Source organism: Zootermopsis nevadensis, unplaced genomic scaffold (assembly GCF_977971745.1).
Source record: "Zootermopsis nevadensis isolate Lab colony 2312 unplaced genomic scaffold, Znev_1.0 Znev_ptg000023l, whole genome shotgun sequence".
Taxonomy (NCBI): domain Eukaryota; kingdom Metazoa; phylum Arthropoda; class Insecta; order Blattodea; family Termopsidae; genus Zootermopsis; species Zootermopsis nevadensis.
The window spans coordinates 8588266-8609495 of NW_028259155.1; the positions used below are offsets into that span (position 1 = coordinate 8588266).

Consider the following 21230-nt stretch of genomic DNA (forward strand, 5'->3'; position numbering starts at 1 on the left):
AATTAAGTTTATAGGGTTCAAAAGCCCGGCGTATGAATTATTTTCAAAACACTAAATTCAGCTCGGTCAGTAATTGTACCAGCGAAAGTAATTAACATACTTTGATTAATTTGTATGTTCATCGCTGCAGCTCGTTGTTATTCAAGTGTAGCGTTGCGTAGTGCATGAACTCGGCACCTGTGTAAATACCCCGTTCTGGAACATTAACCGGAGACCAGCAGCGCAGAATCCAGTGAATCAGACCAATTCACGGTCAGCAGTGTGCCTCTTATCCTTTGCAGCTTCATTACTCCCCGGCAAACGACATCATTTCTCGATCTGCCACCCCTCGTTGTAAAGTGCGCCTGTAGTCTCTTGTCTATTTCAGTGGTATTCAACCTTTTTTGTTCGCGTACCCCCAGATATAATTTCTCTTCAACTTTGTACCCTCAAAGTTGTTGGTGTATAATTCGAGTTATACATAGTATATAATCTACATCTAAAATAAATTAAACAAATTACATTACTGATTATTCAGTGTTTATCATAAAATAATATATTTTTTTTAAATTTCACGTACCCCCTAAGATGTCTTCGCGTACCCCCGGTTGAATACCACTGCTCTAGACCAGTGGTATTCAACCTTTTTTGTTCGCGTACCCCCAGATATAATTTCTCTTCAACTTTGTACCCCCAAAGTTGTTGGTGTATAATTCAAGTTATACATAGTATATAATCTACATCTAAAATAAATTAAACAAATTACATTACTGATTATTCAGTGTTTATCATAATATATTATTTTTAAATTTCATGTACCCCCGGGGGTACGCGTACCCCAGGTTGAATACCACTGGTCTATTTGACCGCAGAGCAACCAACCTTTGATCTACATCAGCTGGCGCCAAACAGAGTTCGCTCTCTGCGGTCGAAGATCGTCTAAATATTATTTAAGAATTCAGTCCGTACCGCGAAGAAAACACCACACTTCACCATTAAACCGATCAACTGGTTAACGCTATTTGAGTTTATTCTGCATTTGATCGATACATAGTTTCCTTCTCACTCCTGCTTTGTTTTGAGTTTGTCTTCGCCTCGATTCTTTCATTTTCACTAAATGATACGGATTTTCCGTGGACAGTCCTGCGATGTTGGACACGCAATCGATATAAATGAAACGCCCACTTACTTCACTAATTTAAAAATCTATATAACGGCCTTTGACAGCTGCCGGTTGTGCAGCGCTGAGCAAATAGTCGGTGTTGCAGGGGCAATTACGATCAACTGAATCTCGAACAAGTTCCTGCCTCCGTCTACAGTCGACAGTCGGTTATAAACCTTTAAGATTTCAAAAATAATTTATTACGGGTAACCTCGAGAAAACTTATTTCAGAAATATTCTTTAAGCTTTAACGCAAGCGAATAACATCTTATGAGTCCGACTTTCAGCGTCTCTGGTGCTGCTATCTATCTGCGGTCGTAGAAAGTAATATAATAACTCGAGTACGGTCTGTTAGATTTTCATGAAATTTAGTATGGGAATTATGCCACGAGAGGCTAGTCCAGATTCATACTCATTTTTACACAACATTCGATACTGTCAGTGTGATGAATGCTCAAAGTCCTGAGGTGGGAGGATTAGGACGCCATTAGCCATGATCGTCTGTACTATGACGTCATCGCGTTACTACTATAGTAACCAAATATACCGCTGTGACCTTGTGCGCTGTTGTCACAAGTTAACTTCGATTATTTTTATCGCTTTTGTTTTTGCAGATTAGTAAAAATGTTTGTGTAATTTATCGTTCAAACGAGAAAGGAATTTAGCCACCATGTTCCGGTCTCATTCCTCTGCGTGGTTTTAGTTCAACTTAATCACAATTCGCTGTTCTTTATCGGGACCGAGGTTTACTTCAATACAAATATTGTTGATATGCGATGTTTTGCAATGGACCAGCATTGTAACATCTGAATTCATGATCTTGAATGTCCCTGTTGCTACTTGGCCAATGTGTTCAGATGTATAAACTTTTTTCCCCGTGATATATATTCTTTTTACGATTTAAAATAGCTCTACGATTACCAAGCCGTGTTTTGAATTATAATTGAATAGTTTTAAAATGTTATAACACGTTCGTCTTGATAATACATATACGGGAATCTCTCGGTTTACGAACGAGTTCCGTTCCAAGACGTTCGTTATGTGTATCTTGCATTCCTGAGCTTTTACGATACGTTGGCAGCCATTTTAAAGCATTAAAACCATGCACTTAACATCGAATGGTCTTTACGTTTTATTATAATGTATGTATGTGTTGTGCGGGAAAGCATTCTACGCGGCGTGGTATGTGAACCAACGTATTTTTACGGGATAGATTAGTTTTATTAACCAAGAACAGTTCAGTATAATTATCATATAATACTTTCCTGATAATTATTATAATAAATACATTTTTATTAGTTTATTTATTTAAATCTTACAATTTGACATTTCTTTTTATAAGGAACTCTATCTGTTGGCGAGTTTAAGAAATTTTGAATGAATTGTGACTTTCGTAAATCGAACTTCCGTAAACCGAGAGTTTCTTGTAATAAAATTATACGTTGTAAAAATGTGTGTCAGGGAAATTTTTGGAGTAGATTAGATTTTTGAAAGTAGGGGTATGTGGAGAGGAGGTAAATCTTGTGTGGCATGTGTTGGAACAGGACAACGGAGAGAAATTACATCCGGAGAAGAAATATGGTATTTGGATCACATTATATGCAAGCTATGAAATCCGGCAATGTATAGGGATTGTATGTAATGCCTAGGCATTTTATAAAATGCCTAGAACTTTTAGGCAATATATGAAACAAACAGTTTATTTTATACTTTGCCTAGATATTCTATAGAATACCTAGAAATTTTATAAAATGCCTCAAATTCTTTAAGCAAATTACTCGTATATAAGAAAGAAGTTCCTATAATACGATTTATACATTTTTATTTTATCTTTTATATTTGCAAAAATTTAATATAAAACAATTTTTTAATTCTCAAAATTTTTGTTACGTTCAAATTCAGTAGCTTGGTGTTTTCGAGACTATTTTGACAGCTTACCCAATCGACTTTGATTAATTTTAATTAACGCAACCAAACAATATTAACATTACAATTTATTTCATACTTTGCCTACTGACATTACGTATTCTGTACATTGCCGGTAACATATATATTAGGAAATTCAAGAGAAAATGGGAGATTGAGCTTGAAAATCATATTTCTTTCTTTAATCAACTACCGATTATCACTTGCATTCGCCATGCACCGTCAAATGGATGTGGTCGTGGCATGTTTCAGAATATTATGTCAGTAGTTTTCTGGAGGTAAACGACGATCTTCCTCAGGAACCCAGGATTCGAACTGGCGACTCCAGCACACGATAGACAACCGCGAACCACTTTCGTTCTGACGGAGCTGAAAACAAAATGTCACGAGTGACAGCCTGGTATGTGTAAGTGAGGATGATGGAAGCTGGTGAACTCTGACCTTTGAGCAGTTCTGTAGAGCGACGCTATAATCAGGGACGCTCAAATCCGAAATTGTTTGGTTCGTGTGCAAACAACGGAAACAAAACGCTCCTTTGTGTGTAATGGCAGTGGCGGGCTCTCGCGGCATCGCTGATGAACCTTCGAGTGCATCAGCTGTGATCATCTTCGTCTTGATGAGACCCCCGGACCGACAAGACGTGGTATTGGAGGTTGTCACAACAAAATTAATTAATGTCAGCGGTATAATTTAAATTATATTATCAGTCGACCAATTCCAGGGGCAGAGTTCTCCATGAGAATCTGCTAGTCAGTCAGCTGGTCAAAGAATCATCTGCCCTGCATGGAATCTAACCACAGTTCACAAGACAAATCCATTTCATGCCCTTCCATCATAATCCGTAACATCCGTTTTAATATAAATTTTCCATCGACGCCTAGGTCTAGAAAGTGATGTTTTCTTTAGGTTTTGATTACAGTCTCCTTTCTTCGATTTGATTGCGTTCATAACGTTTATTATTAATTATATTTAAGAACCTCGTCAATGAACATATTTTCAATGTGCTGTTATTTCCCCATAGGTTAGGTTGAGCGAGGTTGGGTTAGGTTAGGTTAGGTAAGGTTAGGTTAGGTTAGGTTAGGTTAGTTTAGGTTAGGTTAGGTTAGGTTAGGTTAGTTTAGGTTAGGTTAGGTAAGGTTAGGTTAGGTTAGGTTAGGTACGGTTAGGTTAGGTTAGGCGGGTTTATGATAGTTGAGTAGAGGTTCTTCAGGAAACAAAAACACAAAGCCCGTAGTTTTAATATGTTAGAAACTATTTTCTTTACGACTGAAATACAGATTACGTTGTTTTGACTGGAATAAAGTGCTTCAAGAGTAAATTTTATATTAATTACGTTAGAACATCTTTGTATTATTCATGGGTAGAAGTATAAAGTGTAAGAAAATGTTTTTACGTCTTCTCAATATTGTTAACGTTCTTGGAAAGGTTATGTTCAAGATTTGGGCGTCTATAAATGAAACTGCAAACGGCGCACTCCAATACATGTCACTTTAGTTAAATTTTCGCCGTGGGGAGCAGCGGGGGCAGCAGCAACCAAAGCTAGTATGCTGCCATCTAGCGTAAGAATAATTTAAACCCGCTTCTAGACGCGATCGATCGTGGGGCCACGAGATACCAGGGACAACGCGTTCATACGGGCTGGCACAAAGCAGGTGCTGAACCGTGTTTAATGTGCTGCTGCCGCTGAGCTAGACTACAGCAAAGAACTTCACACAAAGCGTGGAAACTCATGTGACAACCAGGGAGTGTGCTGTTTTCTCAAATAATAGTTCTGTCAGACTGAACCACATTACAGCTGTTGACAGATGAAACGACTGCTACGTGTTTCTGTGCGAGTTCTACTTAGGAGTGTTATTGAAATACAGGACTCTCTAAAACTCCCATTGTTTGTTTTTTAAAAGAAATATATTTTTAAAATCAAAACCAGTGTTTGTCTCTGACAGCTTTCCTGTTGAAATGCTAGCTACATATTACTCTTATTTGCAACAATGACGTATCACTTATGAAATTCAATTTTAACACGAATCGTTCCATGTCACATGTCGATTTGTTCGCGGAAAGGAAAATGGCGTTCCATTTTATAAGGCAGTGTCGAGTTATTGAATTTGAGCCATGATTAAAGCATCAGGGAAGCTGACAGTTGCTCGAGTGCCTATCCACCGGCCCTGACTGTTGAAAATGAGTCTTATGATATATTTCGCTACAACGCGACGCTGTTTGCAAGTAATTAATGGTTTTGAATCGTGATGACATTTGGGTACTTGAAGAAATCTGTTTGAAGCCGAGCTCAGATTATACAGTTTTTAAATAAGTACCTGATCTTTTATTTAACAGCCTTTATCCTTTGAAGCCGAGGCTCGTCTGAATAATATTTAAGAACCCAGCCCGTACCGCGAAGAAAACACCACACTTCACCATTAAAAAGATCAACTGGTTAACGCTGAGTCCGTACCGCGAAGTAAACACCACATTTAACCATTAAAAAGATCAACTGGTTAACGCTGTTTAAGGAAATAATCGCTGTTTGCACTGAGAATCATACGTAACACATAAATACAAAATGAAAAGTTAACTGATTCTTGAAAGAGGTGGGGGTACACTAACTTAAGATCTTTAAAGGTTAAATTGTGTTTTTTTCGTAATGTGAGAGACCAGACCCATACAAACAACAAGTAAAATTATATTTTATGATTTATAATGAGTTCTGATGATTTTATCATGAACTTTGCGGTGCTTAGTTACGTATGTTTTTATGCGCACAGAACGTAGCGCCTAAGTAAGAGAACGGATTGCGACTTATGTATAATTGCCCTGATGATGGAGGCGGTAAAGACCTCCGAAACGTCTTAAACTTCTAAGAATTAGAAGACGGCCATCTTTGGATTACTACCACCCGGAAGTGTGCAGCAGAAACATCGATAAATCTGTGTAATATTTTGAAAGTAGGACACAAAACGATGCTCGTGGAGTCTGGGATCTTCAGTGATCTTAGATTATTGTCAGTTTCCCGAACGACACGGACACCAACGTCCCGTGGGAACACGTCTGTTAGTATCCTGTCAGTCCCAAGGGAAACCGGCTTCTGAAAGTCGGCCACGTGTCCTGGAGCTTCTTTATCCTGACGGATCTCCCTCGTGCAGTTTTGGGAGGACGAAGCTTGGGTTTTGGGGGTGGACGCAGATTACCAGGGGCTCAGGGTCATCCAAGTGTCGTCGATACACCAAAAACGCTTTGAGTCTGTTCCGATGTTTTAACTAAGTACTCCGTGTAGATCGAATGAGCTTTAATCACACACATCGACGGCAAATCTTGCAAAGGAATTACCGAGACATAAAAAACTCGCGTTAAACCTCAGTAGAACGGGTCGTGTAGTCTGGTAGAAGTTTGCCTGGCGTTTCGGATGTTTTTCCTGCCCCCATCTTCAGAAACAGAAACCGAGAAATAGATCTGCGACGTAGGAACTAATCGCACAAGGTAAAATTAACTGAAACCCGTACATTTATCTCGTGTTAGCTCAGGTGGTTAAGTAATTCAAGGGTTCACAATAATTTTGACACGAATCCGCCACTGAACAGTGACTGAATATGAGCCAGTTGAATCCAGTCCCACACTCTCACTACTTATTTATTTAATATCCATTTTAATATTATCCCCATTTACACCTACGTCTTCCTACTGGTGCTTTCCTTTCATGTTTTCCGATGTATTTCCCCATCTTTCCCCTCCCCTCCCCCCTCTCCCCTCCCCCGCCGTTCCTCCTCACCTCACAACAAACATCTCTTAAAATTACAATTTGTATTTACTCTCGAAAGATTCTACGCTTTAAGTAACTGGAGAAGAGAACTTTAAAGTGCGAGTTGACAGAAATTGTTCCCTTTTTGCTCGCTTCCAAGAGCGCCGATTACTTGTACTGCTCTGTTCCGTGGAGTCAGTCGGTAAAGTTGCACGCCACAATCGATCTTATTAGCATTGGACTTCCGTAACAAATGGGTGTCAGTGTAGTTGGCTGATGATTACAAAGACCTGCTAATGCGATCACATGAGCGACGACTACAAATGTGGGTGTATACCTTGACGTCAGCTGTGACGTCACGTGACCAGTCATGCGCACTAGGACTTGCTGAGGGGAGTCCGACAAGGCCGTGTTCAGTGGCACAGCGTAAGAGTGGCCGCGTTTCATTTCCCAGGAAATAAAAAAAATTTGCAGTTTCCCTGAATTTATGTCAGTGGATCGTGAAGATTTAGGTTCGTTTTGTTCCGTCAAGGATTAGCAGAAATTTCGAAACTGGGAATTCTCATATTCTCCAGGCTTCGATGTGTATAATGTACAGGGTGTTTACGCAAAGACGTTTTCAATTCGTAATTGCATATAATTACTTAACTACACAGCAGACGTCGCTGTAGTTGGAGTATCTGAATTCAGTTGTCATGGCGGATTAACAATCACGTAAAATTATTCTCAATGTGGGCCCAGTTACCATCTGCTGTAGCCGACGGCGAAAATTTCAAACGTCTGCAGCGAAAAGCTGATCACTTTCATCGAAAATTTCTTCTAGCAGTTCTTCGATTGTATGCGGGTATTTTTTAATCTGCTTCAGAAAGATTCGTGAGATATAATCGCGTGAACTCTTCAGGGAACACTCGATCGTCAAAATTCTCGGCTCGGCACGAACTTTGAAGACTGTTCAACAAAATAGAGTAATATTTGCTGTGCAGTTAGTTATTTATAAGCAGATAAAACGAGCGGCTTTTTATGAACACCCTGTATTTTGTATATTGATTTTTTTTCAACATCATACCCCTTCTTATGTTTCGCTTTAAAATTGAACCAGTTTTGTTTCACATTGTGACCTATTTTATAATCCCGTCTTGGTAGTCAGAATTAGGTACAAAGCCCAGAAGGGTGGGCAGATCGACGCGTTCTGTTCTCAGTATTCTGTTGTCTAGCGCAAGAGCGACATAAGTACGCAGTCATGACGTACGCGCTTAGTGGTTTATTAAAATGACGCAGAGACACTTCGACTGAAACCCGTAGAAGACAAAGCTTCTTGTGTCGGTAGTTGGTCCGTTAGTGGGTTATTTAACGACGCTGTATCACCCGCACAGGTTATTCACGGACGCACAAAGGAAGCGAAACCTTCCATTAAATAAAACATCCAAACCAACTGCAATGAACGGATGAGAATTTGGAAAGGACAGGGAAGGAGACGCCGTCTCTTTATATCAGCGTTCTGTCGCGTTTGAGGAATACTAAAGAAAATATCTTATTATTAGATATTCCTGGCGAGTTCCGAACTGCGTTCTTAGATGTCAGTTTGCGGGTTAGAGTTGGTTTAAGACGGGCCGAGTAGGTGGCAGCACCTGTAGCTGATGGGCGTTGTTCGACGTTTTAGAGCGGAAGTGATTAGTCATTACATCTGATGAGGGGGGGGGGTCAGAATTCGTGTTATAAAACTCTCGACTCGGTGTGAACTGTGCTTTTTGCTTGTAGAGCACACTCTTGCACACACCGGACGTTCCTCTAGAGACTCAGCATCGCGTAAAGTCCAGTTCCCTAGGGAACTCTCAGCCAGAGGTGTTACAGAAGCCACAAAACCTGAACTTTTGAAAGATGAGAATTTTTCCAGATTCTAGTACCTTCAATATCGATGACTGGTCGTGACAATATGAACCTCCGAAACGTCAGAAGACAGCCATGTTCATGCTCGACGCCTTGAGAACGTGACATCTCACCATCGCCTTCGTTTTCCTCTGCCTTGCGTCGTAATGCGAAAATTTAGTTGCCTGATCACGTTTACGGCGGGCGATCTGTCTGCCATCTGGCGACAGTTAATTGCGGTTCGCCAATTTCCGTTTGGGACTGCAAGTCTGACGGATTCTTCGCCTTTTTTTTCGTCTCGTGTTTCTCGACTGTTCGGTACAGTCCACACAGCTGACGAGGTGTTGTCAACCGACCGCGATTTCCAAAGGCTGCCTCTTCAGTCCTGGTCCCTGGAAGTGTTCGTGTGGGTCCGGAGACTCCTCATCTTCAGGCGGTACGATTGTCAAAACGCGCACAGTCACCGGGTGGGGGGGCCGACGTAAAACAACCTCGTGCGCACATCTTGCCTTTGAAGTGTTTCACGTACTGTCGGATAGATGGAGTTACTGCTCGAACCGATTTCGGCACACAGTCGACAATACAGACGGATTTATGGCCGCGGCCTGCACTTACTTGTCTCGGACACTGAACAAGCTGCAACTCCGAAACGTCATTTCATTGTAGTGACCAGTCCACAGCAATCTTCAATCTGTGCACTTTCGGGTGTGAAAAGAAAAGCTTTTGTTTTCCTAAAACGAAACACTAAATCGTATAATTATGATTACAAAGGTTGTGCACTCATGCACGCCTCCACGTGGTGGAAATCACAAGCAGTTGTATCTCACATTTATCAGGCACTGAAAATCTTCGTGAGACAATATTTTGCAACAAGATGGCGCATCAGTTTGTCAATTTATTAATTTAGTGTTTTCTCCGTTCACTGCTCTACGCTTGTGAATTTCATAAATTCCTTCCAAAAATTTCGTTTCTGTACGATATCAGTGTGTGAAATGTAAGCACATACCCAATGCAAATTACGCCAATAATCCAGTTCTCTTATATCCAGTTTTAACTGTAGCTTACCCCTCCCTCCGGTTCATTTAGCACATCAGTCGACCGCGCTCCGTACGCCATTATCTCTGGTGTCCTCTGACCTTTATCACGTGTCAGTTGAGGTAACAGAGCAGGAGATTTTTCCTTGTGGATGATCGACTCGCGGCTTTGGTGGCTTTCGGCCTAAGCTTCCACGGTTGGTACGCCTGCCGTAACTAGGATGTTGGTATCCTGCTCGCATTCCGTGATTCTGGTTCCGGTTAAGAAGCCATGTCAGGTGTGAGTAAGAAGATGGCTGTGTTCTGTAGTCAGGTAGAAATTTACCGAAGTTTCAGAGGGCCTTGCTGCCTTTATCATCTGCTGATGGAGACAGAAAGAATCTCTGAAACGTTGATAAACTTCTGTGAGACTACATGGCATATTCAGACAGTACCTGACAGGTTTGGACACGTTCTGACAGGTTTGAACATATTTTGAAAATCTATTACAGGTTTAAACAAGTCATGACGGGTTTTAGACAGTTTCTGACAGGTGTTGGCGTGTTATGACAAGTTTGGACAACATTTTTCGCCATGAGTTTCATTTTATAAAAAATAATTGCACAGAATCACTTAAATTTCTTATTTATTACGACAGTCTTAATCAACTTTATACAGTGGCTCCTCATGGCGATCGCTTTATTAAGTAAACAGATGAAATAACGAAATATCGTTGATTGTAAACCGCTTTAACACGTTTAAACCGGTTAACACTCGGCCAGCACACAGATCAGAGACGGGGCGAAGCGGTTGACAACTTACAATAGTGCGCGTGCGTCTTGTCATATTTAAAGCCTAACCTTGACTAGTACACGTGAACTCCTTATGACGAAACCAGTGACAGTTCGGCCATAAACTGGGCGTTTTCGTCGCTTGAAGAGTGCAGACAAACACCTGCCGTCTACTTCGGAGTTTCCTTGTCAGGACACGCATTGCAACAAATGATCTGGGCGCCAGAAAAATCACGTTCTGGTACTGAACAGACAACGCTGTCACCCGCACAGATTCTGCGCAAGTTGCGAGACATCGGCCTAGCAACCAGGACGACCTGTTTTTGCATTCGTTCGATTTGATAGCAGATCCAATGGAATGTATCCAGAGAACAGATGTGGGATAGAAGCGGCCTTCTTTTCCGCATTGAGGCCGGACACACAAATAATTTTACATCCAGAGTTCTATGGAAGCTCCTCTTTGACTCTTACCCTATGGGTAGCATTTTTATGATTCTTATTACAATAATCAAGTTCAACGTATATCTTTTGTCGTTCCGTTCTGCATGTTTCGGCTCGTTTCAGACAATCTTCAGGGGTCATAAAAATTACCTAAATTATTGTATGGTTTAAATGTTTGTTAAAGCTTAAATGTATTATATTTTGAATTATGCATTAATCGCTTAGTCCATATTACATGTCACGTCCGTTTACAAAATTATTAACCATCAACATTTACAGACCACATTGGCATTTTTAGCTATTCATAGTGTCAGTGGTTTAAATAGGGGAGATAATGATTTATTTTATTTATTTGTAGTGTTCTGTCTGACGACAGGTCCATATGAACAGGATCCTTCCATCCTTTTCTCTTCTCGGACTGGGACCTGTTCATATACGTTCTTGGCAGATGATCCAGAAGTGGTTTGCCATTGCCTTCTTCTGTGTGTGAATGGAGTAATTGTTGGGATGCCACGGAGGAAAACTCCGTGTTGCCTAGACCACGGCCTTGCCCAACACAAGTTATAAATTCGGGCACCGCCGGGAATCGAACCCGAGACCCCACCCAAGGATTACAAGGCCAGCGTTCTAACCGCTAGACCACCGTGGCGACAGAAATTTAAATATGAATGAATGCATGTAGGAATAACAGCGGCGTAAATATAGACTAGGACTGTGTGCTCTTGGCGATCAGTATTGCCACTTGCTTGTGTGTACTTCGATGTGTGGCGGTTTCGGTTTCAGATGTTGCCTCTACTGATTCTCGCGTCTTCAGTTGAATCGCCGTTAACGAAGACCGGTGGATTGGTCGTCGATGTGGTACATGTAGCACGCATGGCTTGACTTGAACTGAAGATAAGAGCTGGAAAATCAAGGATTCGATTGGGGGCGTGGATAATATTAAATAATGGTCTTGTAGAACTCGGGGTGTGGATTTTGTTGGTTTGCGGGTCTTGTGACCTCGGTGACGAGCTTTCGTTTTACAAACATAACACGAAATCCGTTGACGAGTTGGGTAATTGTAGTAGATGACTGTGGACAGTGAATCAGTTGCTGTCAGCGAGGGGAGGGGAGGGGGGGACTGTCATGAAAACCGCCCCTTAATTCGAGCTGTGACTGCGATGTCGCCTGAAACGCAGACTACACGTCTCGTGAACGTGACGGAGAAGTTGCCGTCAGCGCTAGGCGCTATGTGATTTCTTACGTTCAACGAAGACAATTCTCTTGAAGGCGGACCTTAATATGGTTATAAATTTCAGTCAGTCTGTTTATTAGCATCTTCATGTGATTTTAACTCGGATTATCGTCACCGTTATCATGGAATCTCATTCCCGTTTGCTGTCCTGGCCCAGTTCCATCCAATCAGAGTCTGCATCACGGACTTTCATAAGTCATCACCCGTCCAAATGTGCCCCTGACTCGCGAGTGGCCATTTCATCAGATTTGCAGTCACTCTATTAATTTATCTTGTGCTCGGAGTCGGACCAACCCCCACCGTTCAGTGATTCGAATCCTAATACACAGCAAGGTTTTCTTCAGTGCCTCCGGCTAAATACAGGGGCATTACTCTATCTCATGTCGCGGCGATTTCCTTCAAATTTCTCTCAAGTTCGCAAATTGTAAATAACCTCTCGTGTTCACCGTGTTATTTATTAATGGAGTGCTATTAGATAAAATGAGAAACTTTTGAACACCTACACAGAAATAATAATTACAAAGGCTTTTTTTTAGGATGTCATGACATGTCGAGTAGTCTCTGTACATCGCCCTAATGACACACGCAGTTCGTTCTTCTGAAAGGTCTGTCAGTATCAAACTGATTACAGGGTGCAGCGTCTCAAGAGATTTTTCACCGCACTCTCGCCAAGATGGTAATTACGTTCTATTTTCTCTCTCTCTCTCTCTCTGCAGATCATAAACAAGATGGAGGCTCGCGACGGAAGAAAACTTTTACGTACAATGTCCTTCATATCCTCGAGAGCCAAAGCCCTTCGCCAGCGGTTCGTTCCCACCCAGAGATCCATGTCGGACACCTGGCAGAATCACCGCGCGGAGGGATACATCGAAGACGATCCTCGTCTACCATCGCCAGACCTCGGAGGTTCGATGCTGTCGCTGTTAAACGAGCAGATGCTGTCGTGGGACAACGGCGCGGAGATCGACAACACCGCCTCGGTGTTTCGTGCCCAGCGCTCAAGGTCACTGGACTCTCTGGGGTCGGCTCCTGTGTTGGGTTCATCCGCGATCAGTCCTCCAGCGCTCCAGTTCCAGAGAAGAATGTCGTCCAGCACGCAGGACACGATCAACTTGAAGATACCGCGTCCGACTGTGTCCGGACTGCTCATCGCCGACCTGGTGTCGCCGTCGTTCTCCACATCGCCGATTCCAAAAATCCCCGGACCTCCGCCGTCTCCGCTTAGGAAGTCGGCCCCCACGACTCCGAGACCAATTGACATGTGTTCACCTCACGCCCCCACGTTTTTCATTCCGAAGATACCCGGTCCCCCAGCGTCGCCCAAACCATCCCGTCCCTCGTCCCCACTCGCTGCAAGACTTGCAGACCTGAGCGCAGCGAACACGAAGGTCGCGGCGCACCGCGTCTCTCCCAATCTCGTGTGTTCACCAGCGCCAAAATTCGGCGATTCCTATTACTCCGATTCGTCGCCTCGCACTGCCCACTCCCTCCCGGTATCGCCAAAATACTCCTGTCCTACTCCCAAGTTCCTGGACGCATCTTTCTTTGATTCGCAGATAATACCGAGAATCCCTGCGCCCCCGCCTTCCCCGAAGGTCTTCAGACCTCCGGGGCCGTTCTCCCCTGCCACGCGGCCAAGTTCTCCGAAGCCACAGGATCAGGTTCGTCTCCTGGACAATTGCTCAACGGGTTCCTCCAAAGAAGCCACTTCAGCAGTGTCAGCTGAACTGTCTCCTCGATCGACGACTCCGTCTACAACCACGACAACCAGCAAACCTCGAGCTGATTCCGCGGCGGGCGACTCCGAATCCTTCGACCAGGAGGAAAATCGCGATACCATAGTCGAAGGTTCCTTGCCCACCCGACCAACGCAGTTCGAGCTTCGACCTCGTCCGAAACTGAAGCATCAGTGGTCGATGGACGAAACGAGATCTGCTTGCAGGCCTACCAGACAAAGCACCGAGGTCCTCGGCTCCAACTCCTGTGCCCTTAAACCTTCTGAGAAGAGACGTCGGTTCTTCATGAGGAAGCAGACTAACTCAGCGCCGGACTCCTTCGACGGCGTGTGTCCGGTGCCGCCTCCGAAGCACAAGGAACACCATTCAGTGGGCTTCTGCCTCGGAAACGTGCGACGATGTCGCGGTTCGGAGAGCTCCATCCAGCCTCCGGCCCTCCCCGCCATAAGTAAGTACACTCGGCCGCTCCTTTCAAGTTCACGTTTGAGTCGACGTCTCACGTCGCCTCGGGATCTTTGAACCCGAAGACACAAATCAACAACAATGGCTGTCTTTTGGGCCCTGATGATGGAAGCATCGAGGACTTCCGAAACGTCTGTAAACTACTAGCAGACTACACGGCGCAAACACCCAGAAGACAGACAACTTCAAACTGTCCTGACTTGGCTAAGAAAGGAATTACGGAGTCTGCTAGAAGTTTACAGACGTTTCGGAAGTCCTCGATGCTTCCATCATCAGGGCCCAAAATACAGCCATCTTGAAGACTCCAATTCCTACTTAGGACACGTTTCTTAAAATAAGTTCCCAGTTGCTAAGTTGCTCATGAATTTTGATTTTTTTTTTCTCGTAATGTCGATTGGGTTCATTATATTCACTCAGCGGGCACGCCGACTATAAAATTACTATTAAAAGTAAAGCCGTCCCGCTACACGCCATGTGGGCGCTTGGGGGGGAGAGGACGTATAGCTCCTACTCATTTTTGACCTCGGCACTAGATGGGGGTCAGAGTCACGCCCCGGCCATGCTTTACCCTCGGGAAAGGACCCCGGTACCCATTGGACACGAGGCTGGGTGTGTCCCAGAGCCGGTCTTAACGCAGAAGCTAGGTCGAACCCCGGCCGTTCGGTCCGTAGTCTGTACTGACTGAGCTACCCTGAGGATGTTAAACATCTAAATGTTGTTTTTGCTTCAAAGGTTCATTTGTTGATATTTTATAATGAAATATAATTAATTTTTAACCCTTAATTAGGTTTGAAAACATTTTAAAAATACTAATACAGCGTTTTATTTCATGAAATGTACAGGCGTGAGAAACATCTTTAAAAAAAAGGTGTATTTTTATGATTTTTAAATTTATTGTTAAATGTGCGGTGAAGATATTTGGAAGCTTACAATTCCGTTCTTACAAATAAAAGCATTATTAATTATTATTGTAATATTTTAATATTTAATAAGAATTATTGTGATTAGACGGACAAGATTTAATATATATAATTATTAATTTTATAAATTGGCCTCGGCCTTTTTTAATGTCGACTTTGTGGTCAGTTCTATTTTCGAATTTCGTGTTTCGACCAACGGCGACCGAGTTTCTCGGCTCGCGGGAAAGAAACGTCAGAGGAATGTGACTCCCAGATTACCTTTGTCCTTACGAGGGAAACTTTCCGGTAAGGGCCGCTTAGAAACACGTGACCACCTGAGGCCCGTCACGTGGGTGGAGTAAAATCATGGCCGCCAACTTGCTGAGCGCTAATTCCAGACTTAAACGCGGGGGAGAAAAGAATTTCCCTCAAGCAAGGAGAATTTTTAATTCCGATTTATTTAATTCAAATACGGAACGGATTACGCAGACAGAATTTCAAAACTTGGTTTATTAGAACTGCTCATCGTGAATTCTGGATAAACGATTCTGGGCGTGTAAAATATTTGACAGAGCCTGTCTTAAGGCCTAAGACGTATTTTTTTTCTTTAATATCGTCCATAATTTGATTCTGTAAGTAAAGTTAAACCTCATGGAGTCTTCTGCTGTCATAATATCGCAATTTAAATTCAATTGAATTATAGCGTCATTCAGCGCTCGATGTTAGGAGTAAGGGATCTGAAAGGTTGAGGTGAGAGCGAGCAGTGGATCAGCTGGGAAGCCGACGCCACAGCCCCGCCTCGCGGGCGACCCCCCCCCCCCCCCCCCAGTGGATTTATCGATTAAGCTCGTTGGCCATTCGCGGTGGTTCCTAACGTTTTCAAATGCAAAATTGTGACGAGCTGGTGCCTCAGAGGGCTGATGGAGCGACGGCCATCTCTTGTGAACTAGGTTTTGAGCCTCCCCGCCATTCCTTGATCGCCTGAGCTGTTTCCAGATCCTCAGCGAGAATTCTTCTCCGGGCAGTTACTTCCGGTCTGTAGCTCGTTGCACGTGACCGCTCCAACTGCAGGTATTTTAACGACTAGAGCACGTTTTGTCCTCTAGAAGTAAACGCCTCTGAGTGAGATACGTTTGATGTCCTTCGTTATCGCCTTGAAACTTGTCCTTCGAGTCGTTTAATATCATAGGAAAAAAAAAGTGTTATTGCCAGGACTCGAACCCGGCTCCGTTCTACCTTCTTGTGTTCTTGTCGTCGATGTTCTGTCCTTCTTAGTTTCCAAGCCGCAGGACTAAGGCCATTATCGGAGTTTTGACCTCACTGAAATCTCTTCCTTGTTTCAAAGCACGTGACTGCCAAGTTTGGTATAGATTCGTCTAACCGTTCTCGAGCTATACGCCGACATAATTTACATTTACGTACCCACAATGTATCCCGATGATGGTCTTTACGTGGAGTTCTGTGTCGGCTCGTCGTCTTCCCGCAATGTGATCTCTCTCCATCAGATTGCCCTGAATAAAAATCCTCTGCTGCCATATTAACCTCCTTCAATTTGTCATTAGTATAATTATTCTGCGTTGTTAATAATTTTTTGACAGTTGGTAATTTCGGTACGAACCTCACGCTGAATTAATTCATCAGTTGGATTGGCCACGACCGAATGTCGCGGTCGAGTGGTTAGCATTCCAGCTTCATATTCGGAATGTTTCCGGTTTAAATCTCGGCCCGGAAACACGACAGACACTTTCGAATTTTTCGTAAGTTCCTTCAGGTAAAAAAATCCGTGCAAAATATTTAACCAGGTCATGGCCCCATTACTTCAAATCGACGCTATAAATCAGAGGTTAAATAAATAAGGTCATGTGAACTGAAACGTGAAATTTAAAAAAAATTATAAAGTGCGTGAATTTTACCGCTAAATGAATTTATTAGCAGTGAAGTGAAGTCTCGCTTGAAAGTGGAAACACCTGTCCCCTGTCAAACGCAATTGTGTTGCGAAATACAAACACTGAACTCGTGGCGAACTGTGTAAAACGGGAATGTGTTACAGGGGACAAATGCAGCATTGCGCATGCGCGCTTAAAAACCCCACTAGCTGTGCTCTACCCGGTTCTCTGTTCCGATGGACGTGAACTAGAGACCCAGCTTGGTTCAGATGAATTGCACACTTCAGTCGCGTCCTTGAAAAGGAGAGAGAGAGAGGTTTGCGTCGGGCTGCAATGGAAAGGGGGGGGAGAACTCGGAAGAAGACAGTTCGTACGTAGCAGCGAAGGATGTGAAGAAGACGCCGATGAAAGCTGTGATTTTCGATTTTTACCTCGCACGGGGATATAAATATTAAAATGTGTGATGTGCAGACATTGCGGGTGGAATCAGCATATATGAAGTGTTAGTGACATGGCTAATCGGGAGTTATTGGAGCAGTTGGATGCACTGCAGTTTCATATATATCCGATTCCTGTGTCACCTGAATTTCTGATCGTGCCAGCGTGTCCTCAGCAGAATGCGGGTAAGTCGTGCGTGTAGCAGTTTTGTGCTGTGAGGCGCATGAAAGCGATTCTCGCTTGTTTGCGCTCGTCTGACAACATGAGATGATTGTACGTAGTGCTGGAAAGCTCTCGGAAGGAAAGGGGTGGACAGACACTCGCCTGAAGCAACTGAGGAAAACCACAGAATCCAGGTATTCGATTACTATGGGACACATTGTTAGTGTACAGTAAAACCTCTCTAACTTGGACACCAGCGGTTCCACGATAATGTGTCCAACTTACAGGGGTGTCCAGGATAGAGGGAAAGGGGGAAAATCATCCTTTCAAATTGTGGTGTAATAACAATGTGGTAATTGTAAAGTATTATGGAGCCCTTCACAAAAAGGAAATTATTGATAAGAAAAATCAAAAGGGTAAATTAAATTTTTACAAATTTTGTTTTCACTAAATTAAACTTGCATGGATAAGCTCAAAGGGAAGGGCACCAATACTTTACGTTTACCGACAATGCAATCAAACGATTTACTTACATAATCTTCTAACTACTGTAGGCTTGCTTGAATTAAGAATAATTTAATTATTAATTATAATAATCTTTTGAAACCCACTCTCGTGGTTGCACATTACACCCCAGCCTCAATGAAATTTTAAATGTTCAGAACGTATTCTTTTTAATTGTACTTAAGGCATTAGCTCAACATATGATGTCACTTATTTCTTGTAAAAACGTCCGTCACAAGACACTGCTTTTTTGTTTTTATCTTTGAATTTGTCCATCCTCTTTCTAATTTTCGCCGCAATCAGAATAAAGTTTCAACCATTCCTTGTTGGCTATGAGCGAAAGCATACCGTTCCAATTTCTGTTAACACTGTTTAACTCAGTTGCAAGCTCAGTACTGACAAAGTTAAAATTGTACCAGCAATACGTACTGTAGTCCAGTGAAGGGTTCAACAAAATAATTCCATTGATGTGTTCAGAGTCTCACACCTTCAAACATAAGGTAATCCTCAGGTAGAAGGCATTCATAAGTCATAAATTCAAAGCAACAAAATACTAACTGTAAATGTTTCCCATAAAAGCATTGAAGCTAAGTGCATGAACCTGTCCAACTTACAACACAAGGGGTGTTCAAGTTCCAGGATAAAGGGGTGTCCAAGATATAGAGTATTGTGGCAATGTAAAATTATAGGATATTCGCCGGTTCCAATTAAAAGTGTCCAATATAGAGGGGTGTCCAGGATATAGGGGTGTCCAACTAGAGAGGTTTTACTGTACTTCTGTTTGATAACTACGAATGGTCGGAACGTGTAGCATGCATAGAGGAAACGTGAAATGCCTCGGAGAAAATGTTACTTGGAAGACCTAGGTATAGATGGGATGATAATATTAAAATGTATACTAGAGGCCTGGAGTGGATTGAACTGAATCACGATAGTGTCTTGGTGTGGGGCTTTTTTGAAAACGGTCATGGAATTGCAGGAAAGTTCTTGACGAGCTAAGCTACGATCCTTTTCAGCGAAGACACAGTCCGTAGATATTTGTTAGTCATTGTTGTGGCACTAAAGAACAGTTAGCAATGCGTGAATTGTTGTTACTTTGGCAGAAATGTTGTCGCTTTGACAGAATTTTTAGTGTTTTGGCAGAATTTTTGTCGCTTTGACAGAATTGTTGTCGCTTTGACAGAATTTTTAGTGTTTTGGCAGAATTGTTGTCACTTTGACAGAATTTTTAGTGTTTTGGCAGAATTTTTGTCGCTTTGACAGAATTGTTGTCGCTTTGACAGAATTTTTAGTGTTTTGGCAGAATTGTTGTCGCTTTGACAGAATTTTTAGTGCTTTGGCAGAATTGTTGGTGCAAAAGTAACAGGTAGTTAAAACACAGTCAGACGAATCATTGCAAGTTTTCTGGTTTCGATTCCAGTATTAGGGCTGCATCCCGCGTGCAGTGGCTGCTTTGTCATTCTTCCGGACTTTTCCGTTCTTAAATAAATCTCGTCGGTCATTATCTTAAACTGCGTGCGGCCCGGAGGCAAATGTCGATGGTTGTCATGACCTGGTGTCGGACTAGCTTTCAGTTCATGCACAAAACTCAAACACAGATTTAACAGCAAGTACAGTAGTCGGGACGAAACTACGCGTTTCGCCTACGTCACTAACTTGTGTGTAATAGGAAAACAGACGCATTTGCCATTTCATGTTTTAGAGCGTTAGTCACAGAGTTTACTTAAGTACGCCACTTGTTCCCATGCTGAGCCAGTTAAATCCAATCTACCTAAGATTTACTTGTTCCCCGTGCTTAAACGACGTCAGACGCCCAGACGCTCAAACGAAGTTCCTTGCTGTCTGCGACCAGGTCCATGGGCTTTGCTCCCCAGGAAATATCACGCCCCGTATAGGACCGCTGAGCTACACTGCCCCGAAACTTGACATCACTAAAATATTTTTCATTTAATCTCGATAATTAATGAACCGTTGTCTGTACGCTTGGAGTGTTACGCTGTGGACTAATCAGCCTTTAGTCATGTGTAGAGACGCGAGTCGTGCGTCTTTTGTTCGGCTTGGATGTGGGAAAATGGAAAAGCTGATGTAAGTCAGGCCGGGTCCGCATTTCACGCGTTCTTTAAGGCTTTGACCGGGACGTTCTTTTGTTAAATCTTATGTGGTACCGCCTGATTCGACTTCTAATGGTTAAGTGAAGTGTTTTCTTCGCGGTACGGTCTGGATTCGTAAATATTATGAAGACGAGCTTCGGCTTCAAACCAGCTGATTTTCGTAATGGTGAGGTGTAGTGTTTTCTTCGCGGTACGGTCTGGATTCGTAAATATTATGAAGACTATCTTCGGCTTCAAAGGGTTAACCAGCTGATTTTCGTAATGGTGAGGTGTAGTGTTTTCTTCGCGGTACGGTCTGGATTCGTAAATAATATTCAGACGATCTTCGGCTTCAAAGGGTTAAGCCTTCGGAATTAAACTCCTTCCTTCGATACCTGCGAACGATAAGCAATTTGCTAAAAAAAATGCGTTCATTTACAATCCTGTAAAGCAGGAGCTTTACAGAAATGTTCCTGATGAAAGCGTTTCGCAGAAATTTTCGTAACGCCACGAAGCTTAGGAGAATCTGGAGGCTTCTTAAGTTAATATTCAAAAGATGAGATAATAATGTTGCGTCATATTGTGTTGAATATATACTTGTTCAATTTTATCAGTCTAATCACAATAAAATATTATTATTAAATATTAAAATATTATTACAATTAACATTTAAATATTTAAAATATATTAAAATGATGCTCTCTATCGAAATGTTCGATTTACATCAGAGCAGTGTAAAAGATGATGCTCTGATGTAAATCGAACATTTCGATTCAGAGCAACATTTTAATATATTTTAAATATTTAAATGTTAATTGTAGTAATATTTTAATATTTAATAATAATATTTTATTGTGATTAGACTGATAAAATTGAACAAGTAATATTCAAAAGCAAAATTTTAATCA

General features: G+C 42.4%; 1 protein-coding gene across 7 annotated transcripts in view; it reads left to right on the top strand.

Moving 5' to 3' along the window:
• The window catches only part of LOC110834979 (uncharacterized), a 147916-nt gene that overhangs the window by 83156 nt on the left and 43530 nt on the right, over nucleotides 1–21230 (top strand). For all 7 annotated transcript variants that reach the window (XR_015536624.1, XR_015536623.1, XM_087354252.1 and 4 more), the window contains one exon: nucleotides 12862–14329. Coding sequence is in view for 5 of the 7 variants with exons in the window: in XM_087354252.1 (XP_087210378.1) it covers nucleotides 12874–14329 (1456 nt within the window). In the remaining 2 variants the exon portion in view is untranslated. The remainder of the gene's footprint in view (nucleotides 1–12861; nucleotides 14330–21230) is intronic.